Consider the following 16,792-nt stretch of genomic DNA (forward strand, 5'->3'; position numbering starts at 1 on the left):
AGCATCTGGTGTGCATACAAAAGGTTCTGTGTTCAGTTCTCACAATCTCCAGGTGGGACTAGGGAAGACTCCTGTCTTAAATCCAGTCAGTTTGGACAATACCAAGTTAAATGGACAAATAATGTGATTATTACTAGGCAGCTTCCTAAGTATATGTGTTGGGGATAAGTTCCAGACACCTCTGTAGCAGATGGAAACAGAGACTGGCTAATGTGGGCTGTGGGCCTTGTTGATCCACTCTGGCTAGACTTGTCATGTAATGGGCTAGGCTAGTATCAGGGAGAACTGGATTCAAATCCTTACTGCCATGCAGCACAATAGCTGATAACAATTGGCCATGACTGGCTCAGTTATCCGTCATCCTTCCAACAACACAGTGACATCACAATATGGAATCCAGTTGCCTATATGGCAATGAGTTTTTAGAAACTGAAATGCCTTGATATAGAAGGATGTGTTCCTTTGCCCCTTGCCTTTTAAAGTTGTCAAAGTTAATTTCCATCACCACATATTGTAGCAGCAAATTCCATAGTGTGACTGTGTTGTTTCAAGAAGTACTTCCCTTTGCCTATCCTTAATCTCTCACCATTCAGCTTTATTGGATGACCTCTGCTTCTATTCTTCATTCATTCATTCACTTATACACCGCCCTATACCCGGATGTCTCAAGGCGGTTCACAAGACCACAACATATAAAATGTAACCAAAAGCAATAACCCAATAGCCCCCCTCCCAAACACACACATTTAAAATGGGCATAGGATGTAAATTAGATCAACCAAAGGTTAAAAAGGAACATTTTTGCCTGGCACCTAATGGTATATAATGAAGGCACCAGGCAAACTTCCTTGGTGAGAGCATTCCATAGACAGGGAGCCACTGCAGAGAAGGCCTGTTCTCGTGTTGCTACCCTCCAGACCTCTTGAGGAGGCACATGAAGGAGGACCTTGGAAGATGATCTCAGGGACCGGTTAGGTTCATATGGGAAGAGGCGGTCCTTGAGGTATTGTGGTCCTGAGTCATCCCTGGTTCTAAGGGAAGAATTAATTAATTAATTAATTATAAACCTCTATCTTTTTTTCTAAATCCAAAACTCACCCCAACATTGTAACCTCTGCCCCCAAGGCTTTTTAACATCCATATGAAGCCATTGGGAGCAGTCATCAGGAGGTTTGGGTCACAGTGTCATCAGTATGCTGATGTCAGCTCTGCTTTTCCATTACACCCGAGTCATGAGAGGTTGCACATAAGGAGATCAGCTAATGGAGCCCAGTTAGTTTTGCCATGACCTGATTATCATTGGCTTGTGGTAACATAGAGATGGGCTTTTTCACTGGTAGCAACTGTATTTGTGGAATGCCCACGCTGCTGAAATACAAGAGGCACCATCAATGTTGACATTCTACCAGCTCCTGAAAACGCACCTGTTTAGCCAAGCATTACCCTGAATTTAATTGTGAATTTATTGTTCTAACTGTTTTTTAACTGTTTTAATTGTAATGTTAAGATTCTAAACTGTTTTATTATATATTTTAATTAAGGGTGTTTTAATAGCATTGTATATTTTAATAATGCATTGTTTTGAAGTGGTTGGAAACCACTTCAAAGTCATTTTGGCATATAAGTAGTACATTAATTATAATGGAGTTGCTGCAGCATTGTAGTTGTCCTTTTCTGCATTGTTTCTACCTCTGTAAGTTCAGCTCCTGAATTGTACATACCATGCTAAGTATGGTTAATAATAATAATAAATATTTATGCTCCGTCCATCTGGCTGGGTTGCCCCAGCCACTCTGGGCGGCTTACAGCATATATAAAATCAGCTATAAAAGTAGTTACCTATGTTAGCCATTTTCCAGTGATCAGGCACTGAAGCCATCTTAGGAACAGGATGCATATTTTTGTTAAAAGATCAGCAATTTTACATTTCAGCTCTTTAAGAACTCTCATATGAACTCAATGATATCTTACTTTTTTATTTGTTGATAAAGCCTAGAGTTTAAGAATTGTCATTCATCCCAGTTCTTTACATTCCCTAAGAACGTCAGATCAGGCATAGGTATCTGCCCTATACGTTCAGCTGTGAATACAGATGCAAATCATTTGGCTTCTCTGTAAATCTCCTTCTACTTTAACAGATCTTTAACTCCTTTGTTGTCTTTAACCAGCTGTGGACACAGTTTGGACTGTATTCTGCTTTTGAAGTACTTAACATATTTTTTATTAATATTTTAAAACAATATAGTGAAATTCCTTTAAAATTTCTTTTCTTCTTGCATTTCGTTGTCAAAGTTTGCATTCCTATGAGAAATTACAGGAGTTATTCCTACTGTTTCCTTCCACAGCACAAATGAGATAAATTCTTGCCTCTCTCCAGAACCATCTGCACATGCTAGAGGAATTGAAGTACAGTGGAACCTTGGTTTACAACTACCTCCGTTTACGAACGCTTCAGCGAGCGAATGCCGCGGACCTGGAAGTGTTTACATCTGGGTTCCGCGGCGTTGGATGCGCAGAAGCAATCTGCGCAGTTCGCGCATGCGCAGCAGTGATCTGTGCAGTGTGCGCGTGCACAGAAGCGCTCTATCGGTGCTTCGCGCACGCGCAGAAGCGTGCCTTCAGTGAGCGAACGCCTCTGCAGAATTGATTGCGGTCGCAAACCGAGGTACCACTGTAGTAGTGTGGCATTTGGAGTCTTTGGTCTTACTTTAGCCGTTTTTTCTAGCGCTCTGGCAGATCTGATTACTAACCAAAGCTTTGGATAATACAGGAATGTATTTAAAATATCTTTCTCATAATCCTTAAATGAGCAGGTGACGTAAGGTCTCAATAATAAGAAAATTGCACATTACTGATGCATATTCTCAGCACCAGCAATTTGCTACAATTCTCAGACACTTACGCTGAAGTAAATGGGGCTTAATGGCTTCTTTCCCTATTACGGAATATGCCATTATAGTAGTAATTGTAACTATAAAACATAATTGCTAAATCCATCAGCAAATTTTAGATTTTGGAAATTGTGTGAAATGGCTAAGATTTAGATCATTTGCATTTCCTTCAATAAGAGCCCATATGGTGTAGTGGTGTTGGACTAGGACCTGGAAGACAAGGTTCAAATCCCTGCTTGGCCATAAAGTCACCCTCTCTCAGCCTAACCTATGTCACAAGGATATTGTGAGAATAGAATGAGGAGAGGGGGGAAGCATCTACTGATACATCACCTTGAGCTCCTTGGAGGAAAGGTGGAAAATAAATGTAGTAATAAATAAAATAGGAATTAAATAATGGTAGCATACAGACCACATGGGCACATATCTTCAACTACTCCAGATGTTGTGATCAAAGCAAACCGATGCTTGTGAGGACCTGCCTAATGCCCCGTGATCCTTTTTGTTTTGAAGTTTCTCAGCTTTGAGACAGGTAAACCTAGAGAGCAGGGGTGAGGAACCTTTCATGTGCCATACCATATTGCTTCAAAAGTAACTAATCTGTCAAAGGCTGCATGCTGGTCAGGGTGGAGCTCATAGAGGTTGTGGCATTCATTTTTTTCTCTCTGCCACCCCCTTTCTCCCATATTTTTAGGTGGCAAGGAGAGAGAAAAGTTAAACAATCTGTATCATTATAAGTTATCTCAGAGTGGATAACAACAATTTAAAATACGAATACAGTGGTACCTCGAGTTACAAACACCTCAGGTTACAAACGCTTCAGGTTACAAACTCCGCTAACTTGGAAGAGTTACCTCGAGTTGAGAACTTTGCCCCAGGATGAGAACGGAAATCATGTGCCAGCGGCAGAGGCCCCATTAGTGAAAGCATGCCTCTAGTTAAGAACAGTTTCAGGTTAAGAATGGACCTCCGGAATAAATTAAGTTCATAACTAGAGGTACCACTGTAGAAGCCAACAAAGTGCAGTAGATAATAGGCTAATGGGAGCAGGTTTTCCATCCCTGCTGCAGTACACATGACCTTCCATGAAGAAGGCATCTCCCAGTCATTAGAGGGGGAATAGGCAATTGCATTGAGACTTCAACCTCTCTCAAATTGCATGAGATTATCATTGCACCCACACGGTGGAACCAGTGTTGCATAGCATGGTCATTCCTGCTGCTACTTATATTCCCAACCTTTCAGAATTAGCAGTACTTCTTTGTACTTGTGGGTGGTGAAGTGCCCTTTATAATGTTGGTATTCTCTGTGTGGCTTCTTAACAACAATGGTTAACTGCAAATGGTGGAATAGGATTAATATCATTTATTGAATTAAATTGCCTACTGAATAACCGAAAAGGCTTTAGTGAACGGGCCCCAATGATGTTTTTTATATATATTCAATGTATAGCCCACCTTTCTTCAGTCATGGAACTCAAAGTAGCGTTCATGGGATTCCTACATGGTCTTCCATCCAGGTGTCAATCAGACCCATCCTATCTTTGCTTGGGCAAGGTAGCTGCCTCATGTGCCTCCAGACCATGCTGTATGAGCCCTTAGTTAGCAATTGGTTGTTTAAAAAAAAACAGCCAAATGTCTTTCTCTCTGTGGTTAGATGTTTCAGTTAATACAATCTTGATGAATGTGCAGAAATGTCTATTCTTCTTGATCCTTGCATACAACTCTGGGCAACATTTGTGTAGATGGATTCTAGGGGATTGTTCACTTACCTGTCTGAGCCCCAAGCAAAAAAAATGCTCATGAGCCATACTTCTTGTTGACCTATGCTACATAGAACCTAGATGCAGTTTTCTATTTGAGAACTGTCCCCTGGTTCTCATCCCCCTGTGTGCCTTTGCTTCCATGAAAGTTGAACTGAGAGGCACTCATCAAGATTCTGGTGCATATTATTTGCCTGTTCTCAAAGCTGAAAGGAGTAGAGTTTGCAATTTTTAATCCTGGATAACAATAATCTGTTTTCTACACTAGTATGGAATACTTCAGGCATATGAATTGCAAAACTTAGTGTACAACTTTGTGTGAACGACATATTTTATGTACCAGTACCATCTGCTTGCAAAATGCTAAATCATCCTTTGAAATCTAACTCCTGCAGAGGTGAGCTGTTTTTACTGCACAAAAGTTATAACTTGTATAATTTTCCAGAGGGGAAAACACACACACAAGCATATTTTGACGCTTGAAATCATTCTGTCATTGGGCTGAAATTAGTGCTCTTGACTCAATTTTGGGGGTTGATTATTCCTAATACAGTATTTGTAAGTAGTACATTTAGCATTCAAGTTGTAGACCTGACATGAATGCTCAGTTTCTTGTGGAAAACAATGAGCTAGCTTTTGTGAGTGGAATTGTCTTAGGCTAATAGAATTGCAAAGATGGAAGGGACCCTAAGGGTCATCTAATGCAACCTCCTGCAATGTAGCAATCTCAACTGTCATCTGCATGACAGGTGACCATCCAACCTCTGCTTAGAAACCTTCAGTGAAGAAGGTTTATTGAAGGATTACAACCTTCTGAGTTGTAATCCTCTATGCTTTAAGTTGGATGTAAGAACTGTTGAACTGGGTGAATCTTCTGAATAAGCGTGCATAAGAAGTGTCTTAGTCTAGTTATCACTGTTGTTGTAAGCCAAGGGTGACAATAAGGTAGATCAGCATCTACTGGTTTGTCTAACCCTAGCAACAACAGAAAAAAATCTCCCTAAGCCAAATGTTTTCAACTTTTTTGAGTCCATGGCTCCCTTGACCAACTACATTCTGGCAGCCTCTCACCCTTTTTCAAACATCCTCCCTTGTGGCGTTTCCCCTTAGCCTCCTCTCTTTGGGAGTCCTCTGGGTAGCCGCAGCTGCCACCTCTAGTCTCTGAACTGCCCCCCTCTGCCCCAAAGAGAGGTGCCTCCCCACACTGCCATACAGGGGTCTAGGAAGCACCCCCTGGCCAGCCCCAGAGGCACCATTCGCCTGGGGAGCTTGTAGCCAGGACTGCTGCAGCAAACAGCTGTGCAAGCCTTTGGGAGGGCATCAGAGGAAGGAGGGAAGGAAAGAGGGACAGAGGCCAGTGTTGCCTGTTGCACCCCTGACTATCATTCCAGGCACCCAGTGCCACGGCACACTGGTTGAAAACCACTGCTAAGATAGATTGCTGGAAAAGAAAGCTTCACAGGAAACCAGGTGTGGATATTTTTGTGAAAGGATTTGAGAGCTTAGTTCTGGGACTGCTTGCAAATTCCAGGACTCATTGTGGCCCTTAATTCTTTACTTATATCCACTTGGCTAGGTCACTATTTTGCAGCTGGATCAAATTAATGGACCTTGGATTCTAATGAAAAGACATGGTAGATCGCACAAGCTTGAAGTCTACCTCCCTTGGTGTATGCAGTTCTCCCACTCAGAAGAGCTGAGCAGTGTGATCATATAGTAGTGCAAAACCAGTCAACATTTGCTAACTCTGTTTAAATATAATGTGTTTGCTGTTGTCAACTGCACATGCATTTTTCTTGCTCCATTATGTCATTTCCATAAATAATAGAAAGATGAGGAATAATCTTTCCTCCCTCTTCCAGTATTATTTAATGGACTTGGGGCAAAGGCGCTCTCTTTCTCTGTCTCCCGTTTCTCTAATATCTTAGTTGTTTGTGTATGGTGCATTGGATGTTGATGTGTTCCTGATGATGTTTTTTTAAATTAATGGAAAGTTTTGTTGAAAATGAGTGGGCAAAACAACATACTTCTATCTGAGGCTTCTTAATGCTTTAATTGGATTTCTGTCAACACATCTTAGGTCTCCTATGTAATTAGAGATGAGGTGGAGAAATACAATCGAAATGGGGTAAATGCACTGCAGCTGGACCCAGCGCTAAACAGACTTTTTACAGCAGGCCGAGACTCCATCATCAGGATATGGAGCGTCAACCAGCACAAGGTAAACCAAACACAGAAGTAAAATAAAAAAATTCCTTCAGTAGCACCTTAAAGACCAACTAAGTTTTTATTTTGGTATGAGCTTTCGTGTGCATGCACACTTCTTCAAACACAGAAGCTTTGCTTTAAAAGATGGGCATAGAATGTTAGATGCAGCCAATGAAGAGTATCTTACACTGTTAAAGGACACCTCTTGTGTTGTATCGGCAAACACTGCAAATCATTCTTACCAAGTATTTTATACATTAGCATCTTCATTTTTTTTAGACAAGAAAGCACAGTCACAATAACATTTGCCTAATTTGGTGTAAAACAAAATTCCCTTGTTTGTATTTATATACCCCCTTTCAACCAATTTTGGCTCCCAAAGTGACTTGCAACTAAAATTCTCAAAGTACAGGTACATTGACAAGTTTCCACTATTGCTGTCCTATTTCTGAAACTGGTTGAGTGACCCATTGCCTCACTCCTTACTTTCCTGTTATCTGCTGTGGTCTTACCAAACTTCTGGTACCTGGCTAATAGTGAGTTAGTCCAGTCCCATCCAGAAAGTGAAGAGACCAAAGGACTTGGGGTGACACAAAAGGTGTTCTCATTCCCTGGAGTTTTAGCACATAGCTTCTAAAAAATAATTAGAGTGGTTTGTTGAGAGCTAAATTCTGACTTCTTTCTTGAGCATCCTGAGTGAGATTCACTAACTCAATTATGCTGTTAAAATAATTGCTCTGACCACCCCCACCCTGTCAGAATGATTTTGTTTTGTTTTTTAAGAATCTGGGATGCCGTAATAACATACAAGCTATTTTTCTATGCCTGAGCAAGAGAAAATGAAATGTTTGAAAGCAAAATTGTCAAATGATGAGCGATTTCTCCTCCCCTCCCACTGCTGTAACTGAAATCTGGTGGTGATGCTAGATCAGGCATAGGCAACCTTGGCTCTCCAGATGTTTTGGAACTACAACTCGCATGATCCCTAGCTAACAGGGCCAGTGGTCAGGGATCGTGGGAGTTTTAGTTCCAAAACATCTGGAGAGCCAAGGTTGCCTATGCCTGTGCTAGATCATATTAATTATTTTCCTTAATCTAGTAATCTTGAGATCAAAGTTATGGTTCATGGTTTGATTTAGTGTTTAATTACTGCTCTTCTTTCTTTTGTATTTTATTCTAGCAAGACCCTTATATAGCATCTATGGAACATCATACGGACTGGGTGAATGATATTGTACTCTGCTGCAATGGCAAAACATGTAAGTGCCTTTTAAAACACTAGATGACTCTTTTGAGTTACATATATATTGGTAAATCCTAATTTATATGGTGTTTTTCTGTGTTCTCAAAGACATGCACTGTCTTAGTAATCTTACAACAACCCTGTGAAGTACCTTAGTAGGTTTATAGACTCTTGCTTTACAAAAGAACTGAAGTACATTAATGATGAAATGGCAGAAATATCATAGGAAATTAATTAAAATCAATAGGAAAATGCCTGGCACATGTTTAGCTGGCACCAGTTGCTATGACGGGAGGTGGTCTTGTGGGTCCCACCAGAGGGAGTTCCAGAGCTATGAATATACCAGCTCTTGTATCAAGGAAATTCTAGTTCTTGAAGGATGGACAGATTCTCTTTGCTACTTACCACAGAAACATAACCTGTTGCAACTTTTTTTCCTTTGTAGTGATATCTGCTTCATCCGATACTACTGTTAAAGTATGGAATGCACATAAGGGATTTTGCATGTCAACACTAAGGACCCACAAGGTAACAAGAAGCATAGAAATGCCATAAATAATAAATACCGTATTTTTCTGTGTATAAGACTAGGTTTTTCCCCCTGACCCCTGACCATTAGGTCCAGTCGTGACCGACTCTGGGGTTGCGGCGCTCATCTTGCATTATTGGCCGAGGGAGCCGGCCTACAGCTTCCAGGTCATGTGGCCAGCATGACAAAGCCACTTCTGGCGAACCGGAGCAGCGCACGGAAACACTGTTTACCTTCCCGCTGTAGCGGTACCTATTATCTACTTGCACTTTGACGTGCTTTCGAACTGCTAGGTTGGCAGGAGCTGGGACCGAGCAACAGGAGCTCACCCCGTCGTGGGGATTTGAACCGCCGACCTTCTGATCGGCAAGCCCTAGGCTCTGTGGTTTAACCCACAGCGCCACCCGCGTTCCCCTAATAAATAATGTCAAAAATTAGGGGGTGTCTTATACACAGATAGTGCTGAGGCCATTTTCATAAATCTGAGTCCCCCGAAATAGGGGGGGCTTATACATGGGGGGCGTCTTATAGGCGGAAAAATACGGTAATAACTGCAAGTGTCAAATCAGTAGTGCCAGTGTTCTAAAGTGCCTTTTTGTCATATCCATTTACTTATTTTAGGATTATGTGAAAGCCTTGGCGTATGCAAAAGATAAAGAATTGGTGGCATCTGCTGGGCTGGACAGACAGATATTCCTCTGGGATGTAAATACGCTAACAGCACTGACTGCCTCAAATAACACTGTCACGAGTAAGTACCCAGAGGATTTAAGCTTATGCTGAGCTGTGCAAAGCATTTTTTTTTTTTTACTGCCATGGAGGGGGATATTTTGTAACCCCACAGCTGATTTGAACAACTGATTTTAGTAGAGAGAATGGGTTGAAAACAGATGAGTATAGATATTCTGGAGCAATAGTTCACTGCTGAAACAAAATTGACATAGTAAGCCTTAACAGGCAGTTAGAAATTGCTTCAGCCAGCATTCAAAAGTCAGTTTTTAAACTTAACAATATCAGTTAAGTGATATAAAAGGATACGTTCTGAAGACACGTGAGGTGAAGCTACGTCAGTACCTGGGTGGGTGACTGCCCAGGAATGGAATGTATTCCACCCTAGCTCCCATAATGGAAGAAAGATGAGATATAAATAGAAGGAAGTAAATAAAATACAAGTCAGTGTTTCCATTAATGACAGGGACACTAGCTGGACCCATATATTCCTGGAACCTGGGCAGAAGTTGTCTACAATGTTTCATGGGCCTCTGTTTGAGTAGATGCCAGGCCACCTGAGAGTGGGTGGGTTGGGGGAGTTTGTAACAATGTCAAATGCACTTGTTTCAGTGTGTCGTAGTGTCTGTCAGCCACTTACTGTACTTGTATGGGAGAAAATCAAGTTCTCTGTTGGGATCTTAGTGTTCCCACTGGGGTAAAGGTGTACAACCTTTTAGCTCTCAGCTATCTTACCATGTGTGATGATAATTGGATTTTTAAAACGTTTACCTCAAATTACAGCCCTTAATATGGTGAAAACACATTGCAGAGGGTATTGTGTTGCTCTAACAGCAGCCCAATAGATCATTTCAAAGTATAATGTGACCATTATAAAGAGAGGAAATGATGGGCTGAAAAATGTATTGTGGCAGCAAAATGTAAATTCTTAATGCCGGACACTACTTAATCTGGTTACTCCAAGTTCTTGCTCTTTCTCAGTTTGAAATATTCATCCAAAATGATGTTTGATTTGTTTTCAATAGCTTCTTCCCTCAGTGGGAACAAAGATTCTATCTACAGTCTTGCCATGAATCAGATGGGAACAGTAATTGTATCAGGGTCCACTGAAAAGGTAAGCAAGACACAGACACACTAGCTTGGTGAAAAGATTGCACACAACTTCTATATAAATTTCAAATCTTTCAGTGTTTCAATGTATGAACAGGAATATCTGTCCTGAACAATTATTTTATTACACATTCCCATGCTCTGGGAAGACTGCACTTGATGTTGTTAGGCAGGCATTTTGTCTAATCCAACAGGATACTTATTGGAGCTGGAGGGTTTATAATACAGCCTTATTCCACTAAGCTGCTGGAGAAGTTTATCCCATATGCTGGTGCTGAAGTGCCTGCACTTGGTCCTCTTCCTTCTGAAAGTCTTCCTCCAATATAATGGGCTGAGGGGAGTTTAGTAGTTACAGTACAATTGTTATCCCTACACACACACACACACCCCAAAACATGTCTGTGGATATCTTTGGAAAAAGAAAAGGAAGAAAATCTGGAACAGAGTCCCTAAGATGGTGGAACGCACCTTGCACACCTTCTGGCAACTCCTGCAGCCAATCTTGTGCCAAATGTATTGCTCTGCTTTCCTTTGGACCACATCAGCCAGGCCGAGAGGGGGATCTTGTCATCTGGGCAGCCCAGGACCTCCATGCACACTGCCCAGGCTTGCCCCCTGGGAAGGTCACTTCAGTGCTGCTAACACAGTGGTTTGACTTCATTGCCGGAAGAGCACTCCATTGTCTCTCGAAACAGGCGGATGCCAACGTTGTACATGTACATGCACATACACACATATAAACACCCACAGAATAGTAGTCATTTAGAAACTATTGAGGATGACATCTTGCTGACCCCTGCTGCCTCCAGTTAAGGATAATAAACCCTTTTCTGCTATAGGATTCCATTCCATTGCGGGAGACCTTCTGGGAGCCTCATGCCAGTGGTGGGTGAGGCCAAGGTGTGCAGATCATTGGATGTGACTCTTACCTATGGACAGTATGCTACATTCCAGGCACACTTGTCAGAGGTTTCTACACCTGCCCACCCATCTCTCCATCTAGGCAAGCAGGAGGCATCATCATAGTTCAAGCTTGTTTTCAAGCAAGGCAAAAGCAATTGAGTAGGCATGGATCTGGACCCATGATGGTGTGGCATATTGAGAGCCACATTGAGAGACCCACATTCTGTCCCCAGGCCTGAGGTTCCCCACCTCTGTCATAGTACGAGGCCATTTAGCAGAACCCAGCTATTCTTTCTCTCCCCTACCTTCCAGGCATTGGGAATCGTGAGGCTATTATTTTGGGTAGTGGGGAGCCTGCCATTGTTGTACAGTGGTACCTCGGCTTAAGAACTTAATTCGTTCCGGAGGTCCATTCTTAACCTGAAATTGTTCTTAACCTGAGATACCACTTTAGCTAATGGGGCCTCCCGTTGGTGCCACCACACAATTTCTGTTCTCATCCTAAAGCAAAGTTCTTAACCCAAGGTACTATTTTTGGGTTAGCGGAGTCTGTAACCTGAAGCGTCTGTAACCTGAAGCGTCTGTAACCCAAGGTACCACTGTACTTTCTAAAAGAGTGAAAGAGTCTGGTGCCTATTCAAGAAAACTAAATTGAATCGGCTTTAGTTTGAAGGCCCTGTAAAAATTAGTTTCTTATCGGCAGGAGAAAATGAGTTTGGATCACAATACTATCGTAACATATCAGAGTTTTTTTTTCTCATCAACAGGTATTAAGGGTTTGGGATCCAAGAACCTGTGCAAAGCTTATGAAACTCAAGGGGCACACAGACAATGTTAAAGCTTTGCTATTGAACAGAGATGGCACACAGGTATGCATTTGATATCACATTACTGTGAAGGCAACTAGCTGTATGGGGAAGATTTCTCTCTGTGGTGCAATGATATCCTCCCAGCCCTTTGCATTGCTTATTCTGCAAGATCGGCTTTGAGTTCTTAATAAGAAATGTGTTGAAACAAACACAATGCATTTTTGTTTCATATTTGAGCAAATATCAATTGTATTTAAATACTTTGCTAGAAGCAACAAGCTAAAACTGGGGGGGGGGGTTAAAAAAATTGTTGGCATGGATAAGTTTTTTTTGCATGTTATTTCTGTTGCCAAATGAAACTGTAACATTCTATAGGGAAAACAGATTGAACGGAAGGAAAACTGGACTTGCATGTTGACTTTAGAGAGCTAAACATTTACTCACTATTTTATTGGATATGTAATTGTTTTAAATTGAACAACCATTCTTGTTACAGTGTCTTTCTGGCAGCTCTGATGGGACTATCAGACTCTGGTCCCTTGGTCAGCAGAGATGTATAGCTACATACAGAGTCCATGATGAGGGTGTATGGGCACTTCAAGTCAATGAAGCCTTCACTCACGTATATTCAGGTGGAAGAGACAGAAAGATATACTGTACAGATCTACGAAATCCTGATATTCGAGTGCTCATTTGTGAAGAAAAGGCACCTGTCCTTAAGGTAATATACATAACCATTTTCCCCCCATATAGATCTTGGTGAAACTTACTATCAGTACAGCTGCAACCTACTTTTGTTTCCATCAGGTACAGCTTGACTGTTCTGGGTGGCAATTGTACAGATGCATAATACAGCTTGGCACATCATTTGTGAAGAGTTATTGTTATTGTTATAGTTATTGTTATTATTTATTCAGTTTGTATACCATCCTTAATCCATAAATCTCAAGGCAGTCCACAGCATAAAAACAAGATAAAAACACAAAATAAATAATAAAAATAAGAACAACAAAACAGTAACCCCCCCCTCTTCCCCCATCCCCTCCCACAGACACATTTAAAAGGGTTGAGGATGTTAACCAGCCAAAGACCTGGTTAAAGAGGAATGTTTTTACCTGACACCTAAAGGTGTATAATGAATGTGCCAGCCAAACGTCCCTGGAGAGAGTATTCCACAAATGGGGACCTTCCTCACTGTTTTCATCTGTAAGGAGATGAGACATAAATACTGGGCATTTTTTAACATAAACATGTGGTGGATTTTTTTTTAATGACAAGTGTTGTGTTATTTATATTGTTTTATGAAATCAATAATTTTGCTATGGCTGTGGCTTAAATATAGACTATTATTTTTCTAAATTTGGATATGTTAACTCACCATCATAGAGTAATGACAGTGTACAACCAAACTAGAAATACAGGGTTGCTGAAATCTGCTCAGTCTTCGGAAAGCACATCTAGAAAGTAAAGCTTTATTAAAAAATATCATGCTGCCCTCTGAGATGGAGCCTTTATCTCTGTGAGATGGGTTTTCAAGTTTGAGGAAGATAAGCAGGAACATATAGTAGGTGTTAGAACAGTACTGTGTGTTGTGATAAATCTCATCTGTAAATTCAGTTTTTAAATACATCTGTACACTATGCATATAGAAACCTGACACCTGAATTTCAAAAGCAAATTTGCCAATTGTACTGGAACTGTTGATTTTTTATATATATATTTTTTTAATCTGAAGCCTAGTTCTGCCCTGGGTTCTGTTCCTTCTTACTCCTAGTGAAACATGTGGCCCCTTCCAGCACTAAAATTCTATGATTCTATGTTCCACTTGGTATAAAGGAGTATGCTGTATATTGTATGGGTGTGCAGCAATAGAAAGATGATTTAACACTTCTTATTTCTTCATTGTTCAGATGGAGTTAGATCGATCAGCTGACCCTCCTCCAGCACTCTGGGTTGCAACAACAAAATCATCTGTGAATAAGTGGGTAAGAAATGAATTAAACCTGTGTAAATTTACATATGCCTAGTTGTACATACCGTGTTTCCCCTATTTTAAGACGTAACCATAATATAAGCCGTAGCAGGATTTCTAAGCAATTGCGTGATACAAGCTATCCCCGAAAATAAGACATACTGATAGCAATAACCCCCCTCCCGCCAGCCAACTCCCCCCCTTAAAAATCTCTCCCCATTTTGCTGTCGCTCCACAGACACATATTTTCTTTAAAAGCTTGTAAAAATGCATGAAGAGCCGTAGCTGCTGGCTGCCGAAGCCTCGTGATTTTCCCTCCCCATTTCTGAGAGCATTTTTTTTAAATAAAAGGATTCGGAAATATTTTTTTTAGCCAAGCTGTGTAAGCTCTACTTGGTGAAGAGGAGAAAAGTGGGGTGGGGAGGAGATGAAGGCACGAGGAAGAAAAGAGGGGTGATTGAAGAATGCAAAGGCTGTTTTCCCTTTTAGGGAGAGACCTCCGTGCGCGCGTCTGTCTCTCTCTCTCTCTCTCTCTCTCTCTCTCTCTCTCTCTCTCACACACACACACACACACACGGCCCACTTCTCGCTTCTCCCCACCTTTCCCTAAATTCCCTTCCATTCAATGTGCCCACCCATGAGTTGCCTGTTGATTTCCTCTTAATGGGAATCTCCCGTGTCTGATTGTTGTCTCCTTGCTTTTACCGAAGGCATAAAGCAGCCTTTTAAAAAGCCTGCTGCAGTGAGGATTCTTTTTCTTTCTACCTTATGCTGCTTGGTTGTCTGTGGAGCTGCCACTTTAAGGATTTGTAAGTAGTCTGGATCGCAGTCCTTGCCTTGGGGACTTTTATTTTTATTAAGGACTTTTTCCTTCTCACTGTTTGCGAGCTGCTAAACAGAGCTGCTAAACCCTGCCCTACACAAAAGTTAAACTGCCGGTCCTAACAACATGTGCTTCCTTTACCCACAAAATTTTTAACTCACCTCGCTGGCTCAATTGCTTCTCAATTGCTACCATTTACCAAGTCAGCAATCTTAATTGCTGCTTAGCTGGCTTCTTTGTTCTCAGCAGGTAGCTTCTTTGCTATCAGTGATACCGTAGCACTACAAAGTGCTACATTGTTGGAACTTCAGACTGTTGGGACTTAAGTCTTAGGCAGCTGGCTGGTAGAGATCCTTACTTGCTTTACGTATAGGCTACTGCTAGGACTGTATCACACAGATAGACCCCATTATACTGGTTTAGATTTAAGAAGCTCCAGTGTAGCAGATTGCTATTAAGTGAGTCCCCACCTTGGAAGAGAGAGAGAGCAGCCCTTCGTGAACATCCCAGGGCCGGGGAGAGAGGGCTGCGCCAGGGACGCACACACCTCCCTTCCCTCAGACTCATAATAAAAATACCAGTAAGACATCCCACCAAAAATAAGCCACCCTGTGGTTTTTTGAGGAAAAAAAAGTAATAAGACGGTGTCTTAAAAAAGGGGAAACACGGTAGTTGATCCTTCCTTGATAATCTTGGGAAGCTCACTTGAGCAAAGTTGTGGAATCCCTCATCTATAAATGGAACTCTCTCTCCACCCTACCAAAATATACATGCACCCATCACTGGGCAATATCCAGTGTTGGTCAAACTCACAAGTAGACCCATTTAAATAAATGGCCTACTCTGAGGCTGACTAACATTAGATTTTACCTACTGACTCATCTGCTTTAAGTACTTTGCATAGAAGAGTGTGGCATGAGTGAAGCTTGCTGCTTCTGCCTTCTGGAACAGTTCTGCACCTTGATTCATCAGGACCTCTACTTGTGGCATGGTGTTGTCCGAATATTTGTAGTTTTTTCACAAGGGCCATCATGGAAACTGGACAAATAGTTCCCCCAAGGTGGAGAAAGATCCTTTGAAGAAGGGGCATAGGCCATGTTGTGTAGTGGAATCTAATTATGATCCTTTTACTTTTTCTCCCCTTGCTTTCATTTTATTTATTTTTTAGACTCTGAAAGGAATTCACAACTTTAGAGCTTCAGGGGACTATGACAACGACTGTACCAACCCAATCACACCCCTTTGTACACAGCCTGACCAAGTTATTAAAGGTGCGATTAACAGTGGGGGAATTACTTAAAAGTAGTGCTTTGGGGCTGGCAGAGACGACAATACTTGATCCAGATTTAGTATTTCTGCAAAATCTTGTGTAAATGATCAATCTGTTCCTTTAAGCATCAGGGGTTTTGTCATCTACATTGGTTGGGACTAAGCAAAAGGGGCTAGAGAGTCCTGCAAAGTACAGAAGTACCGCTCTTCGGCATTTGGGTCATGTCAGGCAGAAACTATCTCTCACTATGACTGATGGGAACCTTGTTTTGTTCTGTGTGTGTCTCTCTCCCCCCCCAACTTTAAAGTAAAAACTTGCCAATTCAGGCTTAGGCACCTGGTACTGCACCCAGACTCCATATAAAATTCTGCATGATGCTTCCAGAGATGCAGAATACTGTATTAATTATTCCAGTTCCATCTGAGTAATGAAAAATTCAAAATGGCATCTTCTTTTTTTTCTTTCGACTGATTCTTTCCCACACAGGCTTTGTGTGTGTCTTTCTGTAATTACACACTTTTACAGACTGAGAGATCTGCATGG

At 41.4% G+C, this 16,792-nt stretch overlaps 1 protein-coding gene across 2 annotated transcripts in view; it reads left to right on the forward strand.

Moving 5' to 3' along the window:
- The window catches only part of WDR48 (WD repeat domain 48), a 34,062-nt gene that overhangs the window by 1,194 nt on the left and 16,076 nt on the right, over positions 1-16,792 (forward strand). For both annotated transcript variants that reach the window (XM_035129912.2, XM_035129911.2), the window contains exons 2-10: positions 6,734-6,874; positions 8,042-8,120; positions 8,550-8,632; positions 9,255-9,384; positions 10,388-10,476; positions 12,143-12,244; positions 12,681-12,905; positions 14,095-14,169; positions 16,148-16,250. In XM_035129912.2, the coding sequence (XP_034985803.1) occupies positions 6,734-6,874; positions 8,042-8,120; positions 8,550-8,632; positions 9,255-9,384; positions 10,388-10,476; positions 12,143-12,244; positions 12,681-12,905; positions 14,095-14,169; positions 16,148-16,250 (1,027 nt within the window). The remainder of the gene's footprint in view (positions 1-6,733; positions 6,875-8,041; positions 8,121-8,549; positions 8,633-9,254; positions 9,385-10,387; positions 10,477-12,142; positions 12,245-12,680; positions 12,906-14,094; positions 14,170-16,147; positions 16,251-16,792) is intronic.

The sequence above is a fragment of the Zootoca vivipara genome, chromosome 12 (assembly GCF_963506605.1).
Source record: "Zootoca vivipara chromosome 12, rZooViv1.1, whole genome shotgun sequence".
Classification (NCBI taxonomy): Eukaryota; Metazoa; Chordata; class Lepidosauria; order Squamata; family Lacertidae; genus Zootoca; species Zootoca vivipara.